Genomic DNA, 24,964 nt, shown 5'->3' with positions numbered 1-24,964 from the left:
AAAGTGTCGACAATGATCGCGGTCTCGTGAAAAAGGTCGTAAGTGCCATACATATTTACATAACCATTAGCAATAATATATAGAAGTTTAACTTCAAAAGACTTGATAAATGATTCCATCACCTATTAGGCTTGTATGCCTACTAATCATTTGGTTAATAATTGTACTTGCAGGCAAACCCAGACAAACCGACTTCAATTACATCGACAAGTAATACAACGTACCCTCAGATAACGTACCGAACAACGTGCCGAACAACGTAGACGAAAAAATAGTCAAGTATATATGCATTATCAAAGATTACTCCAAAAGTTGTAATCAGATCTCGATGAAATTTAAATGTGACCACATGATAAACATCGGCTTTCGATTAAATTAAAAATCATCAAAATCAGTACACCCAGTAAAAATTTATGCGGATTTTCGAGAGTTTCCCTTGATTTCTCTGGGATCTCATCATCAGACTTGGTTTCCTTATCATGGTACCACACTTAGGTTAACTCTTTTCCAACGAAAAAAGAATTATCAAAATCGGTTCGTAATCGACGAAGTTATTACCCCGTATAGTGTATACCCCGAACACCTAATATATAACCTCCACCTCCTTTTTTTAAAGGCGGTTAAAAAAGGGAATTATTTTATTTTAATTTATATAGGTACTACACGCCCATACTGGTTTCTTAATACAATCATAATTATTTATAGAAACATACACAATGTTGTTTTTGTTTTCGTTGTGTCAAAAATATCAAGTTATTACATAAAAGATAAAACACATCGTAATTATGCATTGATGCCAACTTAGGAGATTTTCCCATAAATTTAAGGATATTTTGCAAGTAGCGGGGAAAACTTTTTAGGGTGTTTTTTTGTAATTTTTAATTTGTCAGAACATCAATATTTTAATATAAAAAGTAATAAAAAAATTACAATTCTTCAATTATGAATAATGAAATACGTGATTTTATATGATAAAGAAAGATGAAGTTTAAAGAAAAAGAAACGAAATAATTTATGCTCTACTAAAAAACTAATCTTACTGATTTTTAAATAATTTCAATTTTTATTTTAGGGGATTTTGTTTTTAATTTAGGAATTTTTGTTGAAAGATTTAGGGAAAAGTTTTTTTAAGTATTGAGAACACTGTAATTATGGCAACACTACTACACAATTTTGATTTTTCACTATACTGTGCTTTTTAATATTTTTCCTACTCTATGATACTGTGTGATGAACTGATGAACGTGGCTTAAGGTTTAATAAGGAATTCGATGTATTATGGTTTTCTTAGCAACCGAAAATAAATAATTGTCTAAAATGTCCGACGCAATAGTGCCTAAAGGTCAGCCTGTGCCTGGCGATCCAGAGAAAAAGGGATGGCTTTTCAAGTGGACGAACTATCTAAAAGGATATCAGCGGAGATGGTTCGTGTTGTCAAATGGATTATTATCATATTACAGGTAAAACATAAATATTTTGTATGGGTATTTAAAAAATTAAAAACTTACTTTCTAATAACGATAAAATTTTCATATATATGGTACATTATGATAAGTTTAAACTGAAAAGAGATATTAAAATGTCTATTAATTGATTGATGATAGGCTTTATTTCTTATTGGTTCATTATGAAATTTTAAAACATTGTAAAGAATAATATGTTGCATTTGATGTCAAATTTTTTTATGTACACTTATTACCCGTTTTTTAATTCTCTTACACTGCATATATTGTTATGATTTATTTTTAATTTAGTACTATGTTAATGTTTTATTTATTAATTTAATTTACTTTATTAAATTTATAGTATTGATATAGTACTGAATGAAATTAAAGGCATTAAATTTTTTGGGAAAATTATCAAAACATTAAAAGGATATTATAAATAATTAAACGACAAAGATATTCGGACACTAGCGTGACTCCAGCGGTAATTTAGTATGACTAGCGTGACTGGCACTGTCCAGTTTCTAATCTACTGTGGTTTTGTTTCCGTACTTTAATCACACTGAATACCCCTAGAATGTTCTTGAGAAGCAGGAGACTTCACGGAACAAAATTATGCCGATGAACGGTCTAATTTTGAGCTTAGGTTAGGTTAGTTTTTTTTTCAAGAAGGGCCAGTCACACTAGATTACCACTAGAGTCACACAGTGTGTAATGTTTGTTCAAAAAAAGATAGAGTTTCCATATCAGAATCTCTTTAAGACCAACCTACTCCTTAGTTAGTTTAATTTTTCACACATTTAACATATGAATGTAAAATAGTGATGTTAAAACATTTGTTGAATAATAAAAGTTAGTATTTGATAAGCCTTAGAGTAGGTATTTAGTTGATTCTAATCTCACCTATTTTATATATTCCTAGCTTTCCACTCCGTTAATTCAATTATCTGCATGGATTGTATGGTTTTGGATGCTCTGTTTTCTCCCATTAAACATAACCTATTACTCATTGATAATGAAGTATTCCCCTTGTGAAAGAATGTTAAAATTGGACCAGTAGTTGTCAAGTTTATCCACTACTAATAAAACATAAAATCAAACCCCTAACTTTATAATATGAAGTATTGAAAATGTCAAAAAAATTAATAAATTTATCATTTCCAGAAATCAAGCAGAAATGGCACATACATGTCGAGGCACAATTTCACTACTGGGGGCATTGATCCACACTGCAGATTCATGTACATTTGTGATTAGCAACGGTGGAACCCAAACTTTCCACATACGTGCCCATGACGAGGTTGAGCGACAGAGCTGGGTTACGGCATTAGAATTGGCTAAAGCAAAAGCTATGTGAGTAAAACATAATCAACATAAATATGTAGGTATTTAAAAGAATAAACATTTATACTCACCGAAAAATATTACTCACACAGTTGATTCTTTTTAACCGACTGCAAAAAAAGGAGGAGGTTACTCAATTCAACCGTATGTATATATATATATTTTTATGTATGTTCGGGGATAACTCCGTCGTTTATGAACCGATTTTAATAATTCTTTTTTTGTTGCAAAGGAGATATCCATAGTTGGGTAACCATGATAAGGAAACCAGGATCTGATGATGAGATCCCAGAGAAATCAAGGGAAACTCTCGAAAATCCGCACTTATATTACTGGGTGTACTGATTTTGATGATTTTTAATTTAATCGAAAGCCGATGTTTATCATGTGGTCACATTTAAATTTCATCGAGATCTGATTACAACTTTTGGAGTAATCTTTGATAATGCATCATCACTTGCAATGCACTTGACTATTTTTTCATCTACCTACGTTGTATTACTTGTCGATATAATTGAAGTCGGTTTTTCTTTGTTTGCTTGCAAACACAATTATGTTTTTTGATGTAGACAATCACAAAATTATTATGTTTTGATGTCTGAAGACAAGTATGTGACAAAAAAACTAAGTTAATTCTTAATTTTACTTACTAATTTATGAACAAAAATAATTTTGTATAACTATATGTATTTCAGTGTTTCCCAATATACCCCTATGTAATACATCAACTTGGGTTAAACCATGTTTAGCTAATATTACTACTACCCCATGTAGCTAATATTATTAGCTACATGGGGTATGCCCAGTAGTGGGATATTTCAGGCTGAAGCTAGCTAATATTAAAAACAAATAATCATTCAGTGAGTCATGAATGATCTATCATTTAATTGTATTGTAAATTGTATATGGTTTATCTTTTAATAAATGAATAATAAAATATTTATTTATTATAAAAATTCAAATAGGAATCCAAATGTATGTATGCAATAAAATATACAAAGTGATGTACAAAAAGCTTATACTTTGCTAGTGAAAATGTCATATTTTTAGACTAAATGTAATTGTTATTTAAGGAATTTTTTCTTTAAAATACTAATTATGAAAACACAATAACAAAACAATTCTTTAGCCGTGCCCAAGAATCCGACGATGACGAGGAACAGATGGCATCAGGACCGACTCCTGGGGGTGGAACTGAGGGTGAAAGCGAAGATGCGGGGGGTATAGCCCGCGAACTCGCAGCGCGGTTTCATGATCTACGTACGTGTTCCGAGCTTGTTGCAAGACATGGGGCGGCACTGCAGCGGTCTCTCGTTGACTTAGAGATACCTCCCACTGACACGACAAAGCAAGTCTCCGAAAGGGCAACTTTGTTTAGGATATCTTGCAATGCGATGATGAATGTAAGTTACTGTATATTTTTTTATCTACCCTCTCGTCTGATAGTACTTCACACAGAATTGTATTGTAATAAATTCTAAAAATGGGTGATCGATATTTTTAAATCTAGTCTCAAAAAAAAAATAATTAAAGCATAGAGATTTTTATTATTATTAACAAAATAATGTATATTACAAAAAGACATTATATGAAAAATAAGAATTAAATCCTATAATATTATTTATACAGGTGAGGCTAGAAACAATGCAATTAATAATTTTTGATTGAATATTAGAGTATTGTTTTAAATGTTTAGCTTATAAAATATAATTATTACTTGCTAGGTCTTTGAATAAAGTAAAATAATTTCTGTCTGTATAATTACATTGTAAAAATTATGTGACATTAATTTTTTGAAGTAATAATTAGATGTTTCAAGTATTCAAGGTCGAAACGTCGCTGATGCCATTTCGTGATAGCTATTTTGACATTTTTTTTTAAATCCATCATTAGACACCCATTCATTACTTAGGGTTAAATTTTAAAATTTGCACAAACGCGAGCAAAACGTTATTATTAACTCGTCCGCTGTCGATACAAATGTCTATATAAATAAAAGCTTCAGCCTGTAATATCCCACTACTGGGCATAGGCCTCTTTCCCCATGTAGGAGAAGGATCAGAGCTTAATCCACCACGCGGCTCCAATGCGAGTTGGCGGATATATTCTACTATGAGTAACGATCGCTATCATGTGTACATGGTAACAACCGGGACCGACGGCTTAACGCGCTCTCCGAGGCACGGTGGGGAGACCCACAAGGACTGTACAAATACCCAGACCACGGCAAACACCTGACGCCGCGTTGGCGCAACGGTCACAGCCATGGATTGTACCTGTAGCGCTAGCGGTTGCGGGTTCGATCTCCGCACATATAAATAAACACTAACAAAAAAAAAATAGAAAATAGTTTTCTTATTACTTATATTACTTATCGTATCATCAATAATAATCAACGAAATTGAATAAAGTAATTCATAATATGTACGATTTTATTTTTGTGTTACCCACACATTAGGAATTCTAAACATTTGCCACGCCAATTTTGCAGGCGCCACGGTTCGCTTAAACCGAAAATAAAAATCATCATATCAAAAATTTCGCTCTAGCGGGTACATCGTTCCGTGGCTTAATTGGCTAGAGCGCCGACACGGTCAGTCGGAGACGCGGGTTCGAACCCCGCCGGAGCGGTCAATATTTGATATGATATTTAAAAAAAAAATGTTTAGAATTCCTAATGTGTGGGTAACACAAAAATAAAATCGTACATATTAAAAAATAGCATGGTGTCGTCTCCTGTCAAAGATTTTCATTGTAATATGAAACTTTGAATAGTTACGGGTCTCTGTAAAGAACTCACTATAGACGGCGCCACGGTTCGCTTAAACTGCAAATAAAAATCATCATATTAAAAATTTCGCTCTAGCGGGTACATCGTTCCGTACCTTAATTGGCTAGAGCGCCGACACGGTCAGTCGGAGACGCGGGTTCGAACCCCGCTGGAGCGGTCAATTTTTAATATGATATTCAAAAAAAAAAAAAAAAATGTAAAGTAATTCATTTTAAAGCTTTCCACGTGTAATTTTTGTTACTTTTCACAGATTTTCGATTTCTGTGATTTTTTACTATTTAACTTGTAATCCAAACAATTTACCTCTATGTTGAGTGAAGTTATTACCTCTGTTTTTATTAAATCCATAGAATGTTCAGTAAACTAAATACTTCCACAATAAGCATTACTTTCTAGAATAGACAGCACTAAACATAATTTTTAAAAATAATTTTTTACCTCATTGCACCTACTAATAAAATAGGCCCATATTTTGTCATTGGACGTATTCGTTTTTCCTACTGAGAGGTTATTTAAATTAAATGTTTCTTTTAAAGAACAATATGTTACAATATATACAATGTTTTCCATCCCCACTTTTAGCCCCATTAACTTCAAACGGCTCAACCGATTATTTTAAATAATTTTCATTTATTTTAATTATTAATTTTGTAAAGTGCATATAATGCAATTTCATTTGGTACTTGGGTAAATTTACTGACATTCGGATTTCCATCCTCATTTTCTTCCCACCCCCCATATATTTGCAGACATTCGGTTATTTTTACCCACTTTTACCCCCCACAACTTTTAAACGACTCAACCGATTTTCATCAAACATATCTAAAAACACTCGCCCGTAACTCACCTTTTATACAAAAAAAAAACTAAATTGAAATCGCTTCATCCGTTCGCAAGTTACGGAGCCACAGACAGACAGTCACGTCAAACTTATAACACCCTCTTTTTGCGTCAGGGGTTAAAAACCAAAAAAGCCGAAGTTTTGAAACAATTCATTTTGAGTAATTTCTCAATCAAAAGTAATAAAAAATACAAATACCTACAGTACAAGCGATGCGCGTCCACGGACTAGCGAAAAATAATTGTGATTTAAAAAAAAACCGACTTCAAATACATCGACAAGCAACACATCGTAGGTAGACGAAAAATTAGTCAAGTAAATACGCATTATTAGATATAACCCAAAAACTATATAATCGTAATCAAATTTAAATGGGACATACGACACACACTACATTTTGATGTTGTTGGTGAAAGTTCTAATTTTCTGAATCGAATTGAGGGCCTGCTCCTTTTTTGGAAGTCGGTTAAAACTGGTGGCTCGCGGCTCGCAGTGCTGCCACACGCACGAGCTCAGGCGGGTTACGAGCAAAATTTCAAACTTGTCGGATCGCCAACGAACTTACTCGGCGGTTTTAAGTACGCGTACTTAGGGTGACACACTAGCGAAAAAGGTCGTCGAGCCACAGGTTCGTAAACTTACTCGCACGTCTATCACCCTCTTTAGGTTAGGTTTTTGTTTATTAAAGCATACGGTCAGTTTATCTTATTATGTTTAAATATCGAATTAATTTAATTGTTTTCATTACTACACATTATTTATCTACCTAAATAGATTATTTTGCGTTTTCTGAAGTCATTTTACGGTAATTCCCTTGACATATATTTTATCCGATTTACGTACCAGAAGCAGGTATAAATTATTAGGTACCTAATTATTCAGGTTAATAATAGGTGCCCCAATAATTTTACTTAGAAATCTTAAACCACCAAATTTATGTAACGGGGCCCGACTTCAAGTCAAATTTCTGCACAACAACGTGGTCGTAGCAATAGTTTTGACTGGTCCAGCAGTTAGTTGGTCAAACAGTGCTTATACCTCGCATCCCAATGATTCCAAATGATTTACCTTTTAATTTTAAAAGAATACAATTTCCCGTTAAGTTATCTTGTGCCGTAACAATTAATAAATCACAGGGGCAAATATTTAAATATGTAGGAATCGATTTACGTCAAGACTGCTTTTCACACGGCTAACTATATATCGCGTTGTCAAGATCGGTTGCGGAGAAAATCAGTATGTTCTTCTGCCACAAGAAAATAAAACTAAAAATATCACTTACGAAGAAGTACTTTAAAATATATTCTTTATTATATATTTATATATTGGCCGTCGTTATTGTGTACAGCTACTGGGTAATAGGTAAAGGTAATGGTATATGATGGGCAATTGTCAATCGTGGCAAGCATTCGGCACGTTGTCGATTTTTTGACACACTTCAAAGGAATAGTGGCGTACCATGGACTGGTATTCACACAGTTGCCCGTTGTTCAGTTCGTCACCGACCTATATAGAGCACTTTTTTATTATTATTTAACTATCTAATATAAATGAAGTTTTTATTTTATTATTTAATAACTTTGTTGCGGTACGCACTTCTATTATATTTGAAAGTAATATATAAATAAATAGCAGCGACCGAAATTACTTATACATGCATTGCCAGGCAGCAATAATTCATGCACCATTGTGTGAACGCCAAGTGATAATGGCCGACATTTGTAAAATGCAAAAGCATGGCCCATCACAGGACCATTGAGTACTAAAGCCTTCCGTCTGAGCCGATGATATACCAAACTACTGAATGTTATTAGCGACTCGAGAATGGCTCGACCAATTCAGATATTTTTTTTAGTATATTTTTTAAGGGCCACGGGAAGTTTTAGTACTCAAAAAATTAAAAAATAATAATAATTTTATTATTAACTTTGGACAGAACGAAGTCTGTTCGGGCAGCTAGTATTTCTATAAAGGTTAAATAAATCGTATCGAAGCAAGATTTAAGGAATTTTTTTACGAGGGTGGAGTCATCTTTAACGGTCAATACTCCATGACATTAAAGATATTTTCCGCCCTCAAAAGAAATCTACTTCATATTCGTATAAGCCTATTGTTGTTGAGTTGAGCAATGTCGTCTTAAAGAAAGGCAACTCAGTGAGAATTTTTTTTGTACTACGTCAATTAGTATTGACGGACCCCACCGACAGACTTATATATCGGAGATTACTCGTAACGATTTCACTCCCTATATTTACATATCGCGCGCCCTATTATGTTTCTTAAGGAGTAACTCCAAAAATATCGTTGTCGAAGGCTTGTTCGGAGTTCATGAGCGCGGCGAGCGCGTCGAGTGCGCGCATGAGCCGTGCACTGCAACACGAGCGCGAGCAGAAGACGAGGCTGCAGGAGGTGGTGGAGCAGCTCGCGCGCCAGCACGACAACCTCGAGAAGACCGTCACCGCGCGCAGCACGCCGCACGCCGGTACGTGTCGTCTCACTCGCACTACTCGCACTGTGTGCTCGTTACTCGTTCAGAAGACGAGGCTGCAGGAGGTGGTGGAGCAGCTCGCGCGCCAGCACGACAACCTCGAGAAGACGAGGCTGCAGGAGGTAGCGGAGCAGCGGAATCTTGACTTAATAACACTAATCACAAATATACATGGAAGAACGCATATTGTAGAAACATTTTAAAAGAAAGAAATATCTAGTAGGGCTAAAAATCGTTGGTAAAAGTTTAAAAATATAAAACGTTAATAAATTGAACCAAATTTGTGTCACGGTAAATGAAGCGCGTTTCTTGATATTGACTAATATACAGACTCTTTATATAATAATTTTTAAACCAATCAATCAATCAATCAATAATAGTTTGTATTAGAAAAACTTCATTATAACAGAAAAACTAAATGTTACGTGTTTTATTATTACTAATTTTGTACTCCGGCCCGTTGGACCGACGATCTACGTAAGATCGCCGGTGTAGGCTGGATGCGGATTGCGGAAAACCGGGATGTCTGACGCGAACTTGAGGAAGCCTATTTCCAGCAGTGGATTGCAATAGGCTGAACTGACTGACTGATTTTGTACGTAATTTTGATTGATTGATTGGTATAATGGTGCTGTAGCTAAGAATTTGACAGAATTTGTCACACTGACATCAACTGTCATGTTTTACAATTTACAACTCCGTATATGTGGCTCCACTATCGGTGAAATTTCGTAGTTCACGTAGTTGCGATCTCATATTGATGCACGACTCACAGAGTATAGTAATACTTACAGAAACAGAGAGCCCACTCAAGGTCTATTTCAGCCAACCTAATTGAAACAGCGCCATCTAGACTTTTGGCCCCGAACTAATTTTCAATATACCTATATATACGTACCTATTCATACTACATATAGCTCAAAATTTATTAATAAAGTACTTTTTTGTTTTAGTTTTGTTAATTATTAGCAATAATTAACAAAACTAAAACAAAAAAGTACTTTATTGTTAATCTTTGTACCGAAATCGCTTAATTTTTAATGCTGTTTCATATATAATTTTGCATTCGGATAATATAAATGTGTTACAGAAATAAATTGACAAATAAACTATTTCGATGCAATGATATCATGTTGCAGCCCTCACACAACAAAAATAAATAAAACCACCCAACTGCTTATCATTTTTTATTTTTTCAATATTTATATTCATTATAATACAACTGCGCAGCAGTTTTCATCCCATCACACCAACATTATTATGTAAGTTTCCCAGCTGTATACACTGTATACACTGTCTGTTGTACTGAAGTTGAAGTTTGTTCCAATGCTTTTGGATCTGGCAATTGTCCTGGTAATAAATACATATTCTTAATCACATATCTAATATTTAAAGAAAATATACTTCTTTTTATTTAAAAAGATGTTTTATTCTATATGTTATAAACAAATGTATATTAAGATAAAGATAATAATAACATGAATAATCGCTTCATAATGAGAATAAGTATTTGAAAATTTTATAAGTTAGTAACCTACTAAAGGAAGTGCCAACCATTTACATAATAATATACTATACTAGTACTAAAATCTTACCAGGTATGTGTAATGAAGGAATTGATTCTTTGCACATCCGATTATTTCCAGCTCTGTCCTTATCAGTGAAATGAATATCACAAATTCTCTTATCTTTATAATATTCATGGTCGGAAGTTGATTTCAGTTTAGCCCCAACAAAAGACACTCAAGATTGAAATATCTCAGGAAACTTAATAAGATTAGGGAATCGTGTTGGAATAACAATGCATAATTGGAACATCTGCAAGTAAGAAAGTTAAGATAATATTAGTTTATTTGCAAATCAAATAATGCTTAATATTATTGGCGAAAACAGCTAAATAGTACAAAATTAGCTTAGTCTTTGCTTTCCTCTCATGAATATATTTTAAAAGGTAAAAGTCTATATAAATATAAGTAATTAATATAAGTGTAACTAATGGTGCAAATGCGAATGTGAAATAAACAATGAATATAACCTCAAATATCTTGTAACAAAATTATACACTTACCGCTAGGTTCACAACCAAAAGCACAACGCAAAAAGTATAATATTAAAAGCACAACGTCTCGGCATTTTTCAGTAATTTGAAAAAGTGTTTAACACTATACTCTAAAAACGTCTCTATCGCACACTGATCACCACAATTTCCAAAAAGATATTTAGCCAGCAAAGCGGAGGAACACAGGGCATATTCACAGGAAAAACACAATATGGACATAAAGCTACAACCAACTCCATAACACTTTAATAATTATTTAATTGGCTTTAATAACATTAGACTGCCATGTTTTTAAACAAAGTTCTGTATCTGTAAAGAGCCATCTGTTGAGAGTTTTATTTATGTAAAGACTTCCAAGTTCCGGAACCAATAACAGATGGAGACTCTATCTTTGATAAAGCCATAATGAAGGGAAGTGTCCTCCCCCTGGCACGACTCGTGACGGATAATCGGGAACAATCGTAAATTTACAAGTGTAATGTAACGTTATATTGAAATCAAATTATTCTTTGTGTGTTATGTTTAATGTATAAATAAAATTGTGTCTTCTAAAAAAAAGACTCGAAAAATAAATATACGCTTCGGTATGTAACAACGGAATGATACTTTTCGTTCTTTTCTCCATTTCACGACTTTTGGCAATCTCAAGGTTGTCGTCGACTACCAAATTATTGCAATAAATGATACGTTGTGGATTGTTGTGCCTTCGTTTATTTAATTATCGTCTGCTCGATAGTGTTCTTTGGCGGAGCAGTGCCGTGGTAGGAACCAATACATCATATTGTTACATTTGTGAAATACGTTTACATCGTGGTTTTGGCCTTGCTTGCATAAAATATAAAGCTTAGGTTATTTTGTAAGGATGAGTTCATAAATCTGCAATAATATTGTACGTCATGGGCGGTAAGTGAATATAAAGCGAGGCTTCTTCGTTGTTTTGTGTTAGATATCATTCAGTTTGCAAATCATAATGCACATATAAATAAGGTAAACATTTCAAGCTGATGTACAGTCATTATTATCATTAACAATTTTGTTTCGATATTTGCATGAAAATATCACTTTGGGTATAAGTTTTAAAATTTAGTACATTTCAAAGGAATTGCATTACAACATCCTTACAAAACAAATTACAAACAAATACAGTTCGTAAATTACTTGTAAGTAATTGTATTCAGTTGTATTTAAGGTAGTAAAAAGTGATTCTAATTGAGTACTGTCTCATAAGTTGACATAGTTCTTCAATTATAGGTAAAAAAGAGAATCGAGGGAACCTCAGAAGAGGGACATGACAAGTTTTTTTCAATGGTTAAAAAATTACATTGTTGAAATATTGTATGCACCATGGAAATTTATAAGTGATGTATCGACCGTTTGTATTATTTGTACATTCTATGTAGTATGATATGAGTTATAGTCACAAAATAAACATTATCTATTAAATGTGTTAATCAAAATTGAAGGAAGTGATCCATTTATATATTTTACTATTTTAATAACATATATATAGCATTAATATACTTACGCCGAGTTGCACGAAACAAAATTAAAATTTAAGTAGAGATTAAACTAATTTAATCACAAGAATTTCATACAGTTCTTGCGATTAAATTAGTTTAATCACTACTTAAATTTTAATTTCTTTTCGTGCAACTCGGCGTTAGAGCCTGCTTTCCCAGCTTTGGATGTGTACTGCCAAAAGTTACAAATAGACTTAATCAACAGGAGGTAGAATAGGCAATTAGGGCCTGATTAGCATCAGTTAAGAAACAAAAACTTTAAGATTTACAATTAGGAGTAGAAATATACCATAAATATAGTGGAATTTTATTGTGTAGAAGCATCATAAACTTTTATCCATTGGATACTGTCTTCAAATATGGTTAATGGCAACCAGTGAAACAGGCCCTTGTTATAAGTATTTACTTATATACAATATTTCTGATTACAACATACTTAAACACGAACTTAACACATACGAAGCTGTTAGTGGAGTTAGTATATTTCTATGTATTAGTAGGTGTACTTGAAAAAATAAAATCTAGCAAATGTATAAATATTAAAACTTCACTTTGCTTTACGAATCATGTAAAATACTAAAAAGCACCACATTGGCGTTCCACATCACCACAAAAGAATGGCACATCACCACAAAAGAATGGCTGAGTAATTATTTAGTTCAATCATCACATGTTTGATGTGAGCACAGTAATATAGTAGTATATTTATCTTCATTTAATAGTAATCAGTTGTTTATCGTAACGTTGCTTACTACACCAAATAGTTTTGATATGCAGCAGTGTAATGCTTTAAAAAAATAAAAGAACAAGACGCAATATTATAGAAAATGTTGGCAGTGGTTAATTGGTTAGAAATGCTTTTTTTTTTTGTGTCAATAGGTAGTAATAACATCTGTATGTTTCTTATATAAGAATTATTATATTAAACAAAAGATATAAATTTAGTTGTCATATTATGTACATTGTCATCAGAGTGTATTTTCAGATATGATTGTTTGTCTCATTTGTCAATAGGAGGCAACGGATCTGGACAAGGAAACGACACAGAGGATGAAGATCATGAATTCTTCGACGCAATGGAAGAGGAAGTCTCCTCGGCAATGGAGGATAAGACCTCTTTTGTAATTAAAGTGCCTGTGAGTTAATATTTAATAATACTTTATATTCTAAATTAAACAATAAGGATGGAGGGGATTATCGCTCTTTCATGGGAAAAATAAGTTGACTGCAGAAAAATTGGTTATGTTTAATCACTGGACATTCATAATACTGTTTTGTCAGATTTATTCGATCTTTTCATTGTATTGATAATGTAGTTAAAATCGTAAAGTACAGCTAGTGTTGCTACTAAATTTATTATTAACTAGCTGAGAAGACCGATATCCGCCTGTCTTCTCAAGTGTCCTAGATTGAAGTTGAAATAATTATGTTAATTGAAATTTTTTAAATCACTATGCAATTTTATTTTATTTTTTACTGTAGTATTAGAACGATTTATAAAGATTATAGATTATAAAGAAAATTAAAGAGAACATGTTCAAGCTATTTTCGTCTTTTGAAATTAGCGAGTCATTTATATTTATGTGGATAAACTTGATGTGTATATAAATACCTATGTGAATAAATGTATTTCCATTGTTTAGATTCTAAATAATGTTTTTTTTTTTATCAGAAGTATTTGTTCACTTGTATCCATGTAATGAAATTTTTATGTAAAATGTCTTAAATTGCGTTTTATTTTGTAGGTAAATAGGAAAAATAAAGTTAAAAGTGGAGAAAGTTCTGATGAATCTGAAGGTGAAACTGTGACTGAAACTCAACAAGTAAGTTTGTGTTTTAATTTCAGTGTCCTTTTGTTTTCGTACTACTAGGGTGGTGTGACAATTGTACAATTCACCTGATGGTAAGCGGTTAACGTTGCCTGTCGACACCACCAATAGCAGGAACATCATAACAATACTCAGACTCTAAACGTAACCATTCTCTGGAGCTCTAAAAAAAGTATTTTATTGGTAACAAATAAAGGTACACTTCACACTTTTACAAGTAAAGACATCTATTCAAAATTAAAGCACCTCTGCACCTATTATCTGAACTAGTTGGATAACTATCTCACAATAACAGGGAAACTCTGCCTAATTTAATCACTTCAGGAACACAAACATCAATCACCGACCCCACCCCGTTATTCAGCACAGAAACGTAAATGTTCTATGTGTATATCTATATTTCTATATTTCTATTTATTCTGTTTTGTATCTCCTTTCTTCATACTTCTACAGTTGAGCTGTTCTATCTTAATGATAATGTTTTATTGTTTTTAACATTAAGTATTAATAATAAATAAATATTCTTTATTGTACACCAAAGAAGAATACAATATATTAAGATTAGTGTTAGCGTTGTACAATAGGCGGCCTTATCGCTAAAAAGCGATCTCTACAAGGCACCCGTGTTGCGGAGGATATTATGACCAGTGATCACAGACAGACAGGTGTACTTATAACAAATTAAGTAAATTTTTTCACTGCTATGTTTTTTATTTTAAAATTTTAAATTAAATAGGTGATATTTGTGGAAGACAAGGAAAGGGCAGAAAATACAATGGGTGGAGCGGAGGCAGCTACCATCAGCAAATCTGAGGATAACAAGGACCAACAGGATATTAAAATATGGGTAAGTGTAACCGAAGCCATTGATTTGTTTTTGTTACACAACTTCTTAAAAAGATTTTTTTTAAATGCAACAGTTTCAGATATGCCTAAAGGTTATTTTCTGTAAGATTTCCTTATTAACAGTATTTAAGCCAAAGAGTATTAAAACTCATTGAGTGCAAACATGGTGTTACTTTGTCCAAACAATTGATATAATTTAGGTATGATTTATTTTGCCTTGTTTAATGTTAGCAAAAACTGCCTGAAAAATATTCAGTTATTTGTATCAAGCAACACACTAAACACTCAATTAATATAAATAATAATTTGTTTCAATATTTTGATATACTTTCATGAACATGAAGTTAATTAGTTAACTGCATTAATAACTTAGTATTATATGGTATGCATCAGGTGGACCTTTGATTTGTAATTACTATGTAAAATTTCGTAGGCAAGCGATTAGGAATATTTTCATATGAGAACAGCTAGCCGTGGTTAATGATTTGAAGGTCAAAAGAAAAATAGTCTCATTAACATACACCAATTAACATTCAACACGCTTGCTTCATTTAGGACAAATTACCTAAAACTAATAATTTGGTTTTTTTTTTTATTAATCAACTGACAGTTGAAATAACCTTGAATGTTTTGATACAATACAATCATAAAACAAAAAGTATTTAAATTAAATCACATATACGTCACATAATTCCTCAGCTATATACAAAGTTAAGTCTGATTTCAGTTCTAAACCTATCTTGTAGCCAAACTATTTCTTTTTTTTATTGATTTAATAGAATATCTTATAAATAACATATCTTGTGAAATTATATATACTAAACATGGTTTACTAATATACTATATCATATAAGGATATAGTGTATACAATGATAACGCGTTGGCGCAGTGGTCGCAGCACTATATGCGTCAGCGGTCGCGGGTTCGATATCCGCATGACAAACATTTATTTTCAACATATAGATATTTGTCGTGGTCTGGGTGTTTGTGCATGTGTATTATGCGTGTTTGCCGGAACCCCGACACAGGAGAAAATCCTACTGGCTATTGAGAAGCGTTTATTAAAAAAATGTAATTATGTGTCAATAAATAAATATGTGCAACTTTTTAAAGATTGCAACATTGTAGTTGTTAAAATAGATAACATTAAAGGTCATTGACAGATTATTTATATTGATTAATCTGTGCATTATTACCTTTATTGTTAATATCTCACTTGATTCATATCCTTTAATCTTTCTTAATGTTTCTGTTATCACCTAGATTTATATATCGTTTTTCTTATGTTTTATCGCTGTGTATGTATGTGTGTGTATGTGGATTATTAAAATGTAGTCAAAACTTAAATTATTTATATTTACATTTATATATATTCGAGGAAAAAGGAAAACAATTTGAAATTGATTACATAATAAGGATTAGCCACAAGTTAATTGGGATTAGGTATTTAGGATTGAATGTTTTAAGCAATAACATTGAACCTCGCACACTTTCACAAGTCTCGTGAACAAGACATTCGCAGTTAATGTCGAAATATAGAGCTCCGCAAAATGAATATAAAAAATATAGTAAATATACAGGATATTTTTGAATAGTTTTAGATATGGTACTTTTTATCTCAATTATTGATCTCAATATTTGTTATTGCAAATGAAATGTTTATCATACGACTTTAGGGTGTATTTATCAGTTAGTTCTATTAATTCCTAATAGATGGCGGTTTGGCATCTAAGTTGCACAGATATCCGGTAGATGGCGCCGTATTTCTATTTCAATTCATAGATGTCGCTTTTGAATATAGAATTGACCAATCATATCACGAACAATTTTGCATATGAATGAATCTATTATTAATTTTTTTAGAAAAATTTGTAAAAAAAGAATTAGTAAAAAATGTATCCAATCTATAATATCTAATATATAATCTATATGTAATAACCGAGCCACAGCAACGCTTCGATGGGTCAGCTATTATAATGATGTGTGTGTTGCAGCCGCACGTGTCGCAGGTGACGGGCACGCTGAACGGCCGGCCGCGCCGCACGCGCGTGCCCGACAAGCCCAACTACCCGCTGTCGCTGTGGTCCATCATGAAGAACTGCATCGGTACCGGCCTCCAATGTTGCGCTATGTCTTATCAGGCTATCTGTGGGCCCGGTTTATTGTGATTACTCATTACTTGTGTTTGCTAGTAAACAAAAAATTCAAATGGGATCAAATCAAAATCGATCAAATTTAAATGGGACCACATGACTAGCACCAGATTTCGATTAAAAAAGATTCATCGAAATCGGTACACCAAGTAAAAAGTTGAGGTATAATACAATGTGCAAATGTTGAGTACCGTCCTTTTTTTTCAAGTCGGTTGTAAATTAAAGAACTGATGAGTATGAAATGCGTTTTGAAATGGTACGTGGAAGTAACAAAGTGCACCGCTCGCAGGCAAGGAGCTATCGAAGATCCCCATCCCGGTGAACTTCAGCGAGCCGCTGTCGATGCTGCAGCGGCTGACGGAGGACTACGAGTACTCGTCGGTGCTGGACCAGGCGGCCGCGTGCGGCGACCCCGCGCAGCAGCTCGCCTACGTCGCCGCCTTCACCGTGTCCGCCTACGCCACCACGGCCTGCAGGTACGAGCTCCAGTGTAGATATATTAGTGTGAATAATGTTCCATTAGAAATCAAATCATTTCGTCAATTGTCATTGTGATTGTTCCAAAGAAACAATCAGTCGAACGGCGGTCACGTCGGACTACCAATTGCCCTACTGACCCGGTGGCGAAGAGCATTTCATTACTACATTATGAATAATCTTTGCATACATTTAGTAAATGGCTTGTTATGTCTAATGTGTATTTATGTTGAACCTTTATTATTTAATCAACTTTCAGGACAACCAAACCATTCAACCCGCTCCTGGGGGAGACGTACGAGTGTGACCGCATGTCTGACCTAGGGTGGCGTTCTATATCGGAACAGGTATGTATTTTGTAGATATTATTAGAAAAAGTGTATGTATATGTTTCCCATATTCGTACTTAACTTAAAGGCTCCCACTTCACCGTGATTATGCACATCCTTTCTTTCCTTTATAACATACTCCACAACCAAAAATATCTTATGTTTTGTTCCATTTCAAATTGCTTCTTTCTCCCACACACTAACTTGCATAACAAAGATGCTTGAAATTCTAAGGCATAAAACCAACTTCCAATTAAATTTCTTTTCTGTATGCGCTTCTGTATGCTTTTCTGTATGTTGCGAATTATGTTTTTTTTGTTATATTTTGATTCATTCTGACTGTTGTAAGAGGTTTGATCCTCTTCAAAATGTGTTTGGTCTTAAAAATTACTACCCTGGTCTATAAAGTAACTAACGCAACTTGTACACATAGATTATATTAAGTTTTCAAATTAAGAAGCCCTTTCAGCGACTAATTATTATTTATAAATTTCAGAGCCTTTTCCTGCCTCATAAATTCCCTCAATCAGTGTTCTTTCCAGCACTTGCCAAGCCCTGTCTGTATTCTTTCTACTTCCCTCGCCTTATTCATTATGTCCTGGCACATTCAATGATTTCTTCCAACGTTAATTAAATTTTTTAAATAATAAAGTCTTGTCCCTAAATAAAGTGTTACTTTACAAAATTCAAAATTTTCCGGTCAGGTATCCCACCACCCGCCGATGGTGGCTCAGTTCTGCGAGGGCGCGGCCGGCTGGCAGTGCTGGCAGGAGTTCACCATGACCACCAAGTTCAGGGGGAAGTACCTGCAGGTCATACCCCTGGGCGGCGCCTTCGCGCAGTTCACTAGCTCGGGCAACAAGTACACGTGGAGGAAGGTAGCTCGCCCTACACCCCCTACCCCCTACCCTCCGAAAGTCTTTCAGGGTAGAGTCGACGAAGCGGGAGAGACACACGCGCGTGAAAGACGAAGGAAATCCAACGACTGACGATGTCAAAGTTCGAGATTCCTTCGTCCCGTACGGAGAGCGGTGAGTGACTCAGGTGCGAATGCGCCGCCCACGGCAGTGTGCGCTACCGCTGGACCAAGGTACCGTGACGTTACGTGTATGATGTGTCTTGATAAATCGTTCACGTGGGCTTAAAGGTCTGCGTGGTTGGACAAGAGAAACGCTTACTTGCTGCCATTTATCTTGTCAATTCTGATTCGATTTGAATATTTTTTTTAAGATTTTTTGTCACAGCTAAATGCTAATTTGTACGTTTCCAGGTGACGACGACAGTGCATAACATAATCGTCGGCAAGCTGTGGGTGGACAACCACGGTGACATGGACATCGTGGGCGAGGCGGGCCCGGCGGCCGGCTACGTGGCGCACCTCAAGTACCTGCCCTACGGGTACTTCAGCAAGGACGCGCAGCGCAAGGTCACCGGCGTCATCAAGGACCCGCAGGGCGTGGTGAGTGCTCCGCCCGCGCGACACTGGTGCCGGCACCTGTGCAATACTTTATTCAATTAGTACTGATTTTAGCATGCGATTACTGTAGAATTGTAGATTATAGACGCCTGAAACACCAGAAGCATCGTACTCTCAATCTCCCCCAGAAGCCTTACTCAGCACAACCAGCATGAAAGCAGTGTTATTTAGCTCTGATTTAACGTAAAGTCGAGATACTTCCCCAATCGGGCTGCTCCAGATTTTGAGCAAAATATTTCTTGCTGTGCCCTAGACGACAATTACTACACTACTCCATACTTCTAAAAACTTAACTATATTATTAAGAGTGTCGTACTCGCCGAGTACAAAACGGTTGGGTATATACAAGAATGGTTCATGTAACTGTATGTATAATAAATTGTTAAATATATAAAAATTACAAACGACTGACGAACGCTCTGGTGTAGTAGTGCGAGGTAGACGGCTAAAAGACCGACGGCTTGCGGATTCGATTCCCGCTCGGAATGGATATTTGTATTTGTATAAATTTTTTTTTTTCGGTTTGGATGTCTGTTCTTGTGAGTCTCCCCATCGTGCCTCGGAGAGCACGTGAAGCCGTCGGTCCCGGTCGCTATCATGAATACCCGATCCTTCTGCTACATGGGAAAGTCTGAGTAAACCTTGGCGCTTGCAGCCGCGCTACGTGCTGCAGGGCCACTGGGACTCGCGCGTGGAGGTGGCGCCCGTGACGTCGGCGTCGCCCGACAACACGGTGTGCAAGACGGGCAAGTTCGTGGCCGCCTGGGAGCGCGTGCCCGCCCCGCCCGACGCCGACAAGTACGTATGCTTCGGGACCTCCGAGTTCTCTGAGCCCTATGTCCACAACTAATTGCTGAGCCCTATGTCCACAACTAATTGCTTACCGAGGTCTCCATATTTGGGATAAATTATTTGTTTGTGTGTGTGTGTGTGTGCTAATAATGTATATATTTTTACATTTATATAAAAACAGTACCGTAAAGTCATTAATTGGTACAAATAAAGATACTACTTTGGCTCTCTTCGGACCCGTCGTCTTCGTCATTTATACCACTTTTGAAATCACTCTACTATAACTCTCACAAGGAATGAAGAAGTAAGAAACACTGTCAATGTGTATCAAAGTCATTAAATAGCAGGTGCCACTGTAGCACGAATGTTTTGACGAATGAATGTTGAATGTTGTTTTCAAAAGAGGTGCTAAAATAGAAAAATTTGAAAAATCAAAAGTGCACTGCTCCAAGTTGTATTTATTAGATAATAATTGATTATTGCGTTTATCACTCGTAAAAATAAAATTTGTAACTTAGTTTTGTACATTTAACAATTAAGTTACTAGCTCAAAGAAGAATTTTTTAGCCTTAAATAAATAATTTTTTAGTCTTTATATTCAATAGGCTTTTAAGTTAAGTTTCTTGACATAATAAACAAAAATGTTATTTTGTCAAGTGGCTCGCGTGTTATCGCGCTTCCCGTACTTTTCATTTCGTAAGAATAAAGCAAAATCTCTTGAGAGGCGTGTAATAAGGAGAATTAGGTACATGCAGAATGAAACATTTTCTCTTTTCCATTTTTTATCACAATTGTCACTATATTTATTTGCAAAAGCTTTTTATAATTCACAATAATTTGTTGATTTTTAACGTCTTCTTAGAGTAACTTTTTTGGTTACGCTTATCAAATTATATTCAACTACGATTCGAGTAGGTAAACGGCACAATTCACATTCCCTATAATCACTCACTTCACATCATACCTCTTGCGATATAAGCGCCATTTCGGTCGAATTTCGAACTATTATAATGTATCGTTTACCTTAAATCGACACTGACGCCCGCGCTCGGCCCAGGTTCTACAACTTCACGGTGCTGGCGGCGCAGCTGAACGAGCCCGAGGAGGGCGTGGCGCCCACCGACTCGCGGCTGCGGCCCGACCAGCGGCTCATGGAGGAGGGGCTGTGGGACGAGGCCAACGCGGAGAAGCTGCGCCTGGAGGAGAAGCAGCGCGCCGCGCGCCGCGAGCTGGAGGCGGAGGCGGAGCGCGCGGCGGCGCGCGGGCTGGCCCCGCCCCCGCCGCGCGCGCCCGCCTGGTTCGCGCGCCAGGCCGCGCCCGGCCAGCCGCACCTGCGCCACCTCTACACGCACCGCTACTGGGACGCCAAGCGCCGCGCCGACTGGGCCGCCTGCCCCGACATCTTCTAGCGCCGGTCTGCTCGTGCTCGGCTCCTTCTCTGTAATCATTCACTTACACTTCGTATACTACTTGAGAGATCGTCGTCCCGAACATTTGTTTTTTCTTTCAAATGTAAGTAACGATCCACTACTATTTTAACTCTGCTTATTATGTGGTTAACTTTTCAAAGTCGGCAGAAAATTACACAATTGTATCACCTCATGTTATGAGTTTTTATAACCGAAGATGTCCTCGTAACAAAACTGACTATTTTTGTATACTGTGCGAACGTAAACTTTTTTTTTATGTATTAAATAAAATACACGTAAAAAATGACATTATTCTAGGACTTTAAGCATATTTAAATATATGTTGATTAACCTAGACGACTAACTTTTAATTTGGATACGATATCATATTAAAAACTAATATATTAAGTTGAAAATTTGTTTTCTTTTTAGCAAATTGTTAATCTCACTTGGGCCTCATTCGTATGAAAATGGGAGACAGTTTGGGCCTAGATATAGTTGTATATACTACAAAAGCGAGTACAACTAGATCGTCCGAGTTACAAAGATATTGACAACGAAAGTATTTATTTATTACCCTTCACAAGATTAATTTTTGTATTTGTATTTTTTTACCGTCATCCTGTAAATAATTATATACGACCTCGAATGACGTTGCAGTGTGTATATTGTGATTTTTCAAACGTTAAAATAGTGCACGAAATTCTCATGTAAATATTATTATTTATAATATTTTATAATAACTTTTTGCTACTTCTACGCTTGATTTAAACTTCAAGTTATAAAAATACATACAATATAAATACATCGTGAAGTATTTAAATTTGATATTTAATATGCATAAAACTAGGTAATAGTAAACTATGCGGTGCTACTTACATTTTAATAGCACGCCTTTCCATTAATAAATACATTAGAAAGTAATATAGTCAGCACCGAAGAATGGTTAGAAATCAGTAATAATTAGATTTTAATAGGCCACTTGTAATAAGCTTTTTAAAATCATTGCATAAAAGGCCAATATTAAAATATCATTTATTTAAAATATTAAAAGGTACCATTTAGTCAGTTGTCTTTCATGTATTTAGATTTTTGATTTTATCTTATGAACTACATAACTACGGTCTATTTATACTTGTATCGAGAAGTCCACTTTTATATACGATTTAATTTTTTTTTTTCTAAAATATTTAAATTTTGTTACGACGTAATTTTTTTTTTTTTTTTTTTTAGAGTGGTAATGCAAAGCATAAAGTTTAATTAAAAGAAAATTGCTCTAGCGTCCTTAATGTAACACTTTGACCGTGAGTAAAATCTTTACTGGTCAGTGAAACGAGTATTACTAAACCTTGTTGCTACATGGCGCCTCATTTTGTAATGAATGTACAATGCGTGCATAGGAGCAATTGATTATTTTGTAAGTGTTAAAATTGACTTAAGTTGATACCAATCTCGCCAGCAGCCGGAAGATACTGGAATATTGTTATCAATTTGCATGAATATTTTATAAGATCTATAACAAATTGTACATTTTCATAAAGTGGATGTAAAATAATTTGTTAATATATTATCATTATAAAAATATTTGAATACAAAGCCATAACATCTGTATAATGTTGATAATAAAAATAATATACGTCGCAGGTTTTAGTTTTTTTTTTCTTATTTCTATGGTGTGGATTTTAATATGCACTTAAAATTTTTTTTCACAAATGATAAAATATAAAAAATTGAATGTCAGGCTGATTCTCGTGATTATGCAACGCTAACGAGTCACCAATTTTTGATTTTTATATTAAGTATTTGAAAAATCGTGTACATATTTGCGTTATTAATATAAGTTTTTTTTCGACAACGCGTTGACGCAACGGTCACAACACTGACTTGTGGCTTGCGCTGACGGTTGCGGGTTCGATCCCCGCACATTGCAAATATTTGTATTGGCCATGCAGGTGTTTGCCGTGGTCTGGGTGTTTGTGCAGTCCTTGTGGATCTCCCCACCGTGCCTCGGAGAGCACGTTAAACCGGCTGTCAATACGGCTGGTTAATTACGTTTTGTAACTACGAAGTACGGCATAAATAAATATAACTTTTACTGGTTATTTAAATATCACCAAGGAGGGTGGGGAGAGGTCAAAAATTGTTGAAAATCATCACGTAATTAATGGGCTATCCTTTATATGAGAAAGTTGATGACACTGAACTTCCGAATTTCATACTTAAGATTAGTCGTGAAATTTGTTCTATATTTGCACTGCAAGATCCAAGTTTAATAACAGAGTTCTGAAAAAGAAAATAATCTGGTGATTGATCAAACGTAGTCGTCTCATTCCAAGAAGCTTATATAAAACATTATAAGCTTCTTGTTTCATTCCAATGGCAATTTCCATCTCAAACTAAGCATCTTATATACAGGTCATGAAACTGAGCCCAATTTCAATGGTGAAAGATTATACAAGTAGTACGATAATGATAATGTCATAACTTTTCGTACGCGTCAACGCCGCTGTATGCCACTGCTATCGCTGTGTCCGGTCACGTGGTGCGGCGGTGACACTTCATTGTAATTCGTTATATTGAGTGATGTTCTTCATTGTAATTGGTTATATTTAAAAATATAAATGTGTTACGTGTGATAGAAAAAGAGACATAACACATATATATATATATATATATATATATATATATATATATATATATATATATATATATATATATATATATATATATGTGTGATAGAAATAGAGACATCTATTCTGTCTTCGTTGCACAGCACGGCCGTAAACCAAACTTTATGAGCGCCACGCATCAAACCCCTTCCCGTGCCCTGTACGCCAAGGCATAAAATAAACGAAAATACCCACGAAGAAAATAGTGTTGCCAAGAGTCGTTATCGAGTACCACACAGTGACTTGATTTTGTTTGTATATAATCTAGCAAGGTTTATTTTTTCAATATTTTTCTTGTGTTAACTTGCTCTCGTTAAATATACTTACAATAACATAAATAAAAAATAACTGACTTCAAATTTGTAATTTTTCTTATTAAGTAGATAATTAATAACTAAAAAGGGAGTAATAACAGTTTAATATTTAAAAAAAATCTAAAGTACTTACCTAAATATGCCTACTATTTATTTAGAGGTTGGTGCCTTAATATTTAAA

General features: G+C 34.7%; 1 protein-coding gene and 1 long non-coding RNA gene across 2 annotated transcripts; one reads left to right on the top strand and one right to left on the bottom strand.

The window, feature by feature from the left end:
* Positions 1 to 1,157: 1,157 nt before the first annotated feature.
* LOC123663153 (oxysterol-binding protein 1) lies at positions 1,158 to 23,443 on the top strand. Its single transcript, XM_045597852.1, has 14 exons — positions 1,158 to 1,460; positions 2,610 to 2,798; positions 3,919 to 4,192; positions 8,735 to 8,903; positions 13,503 to 13,624; positions 14,234 to 14,311; positions 15,054 to 15,164; positions 17,158 to 17,269; positions 17,606 to 17,792; positions 18,053 to 18,140; positions 18,827 to 19,000; positions 19,393 to 19,581; positions 20,255 to 20,397; positions 21,449 to 23,443. The coding sequence occupies exons 1-14, from the start codon at positions 1,318 to 1,320 to the stop codon at positions 21,798 to 21,800; spliced, it is 2,331 nt and encodes a 776-aa protein (XP_045453808.1). The 5' UTR covers positions 1,158 to 1,317; the 3' UTR covers positions 21,801 to 23,443.
* Positions 10,084 to 11,123, bottom strand: LOC123663154. The gene is made up of 3 exons (XR_006744619.1): positions 10,978 to 11,123; positions 10,505 to 10,727; positions 10,084 to 10,259 (listed from the first exon to the last, which is right to left on the bottom strand). It is a non-coding gene; the product is annotated as an uncharacterized LOC123663154 (long non-coding RNA).
* Positions 23,444 to 24,964: the final 1,521 nt, after the last annotated feature.

Source organism: Melitaea cinxia, chromosome 20 (assembly GCF_905220565.1).
Source record: "Melitaea cinxia chromosome 20, ilMelCinx1.1, whole genome shotgun sequence".
In the NCBI taxonomy this organism is placed as follows: Eukaryota; Metazoa; Arthropoda; class Insecta; order Lepidoptera; family Nymphalidae; genus Melitaea; species Melitaea cinxia.
This window is presented reverse-complemented; position numbering and strand designations above follow the sequence as displayed.

Bases quoted from the DNA above. Each gene is read 5' to 3' on its own strand.
- LOC123663153 (XM_045597852.1), top strand. From the start codon at position 1,318: ATGTCCGACGCAATAGTGCCTAAAGGTCAGCCTGTGCCTGGCGATCCA. The intron at 15,165-17,157 runs GTAAGTGTAACC...TGTGTGTTGCAG, and splicing joins AACAGGATATTAAAATATGG to CCGCACGTGTCGCAGGTGAC. The intron at 20,398-21,448 runs GTACGTATGCTT...CGCTCGGCCCAG, and splicing joins GCCCCGCCCGACGCCGACAA to GTTCTACAACTTCACGGTGC.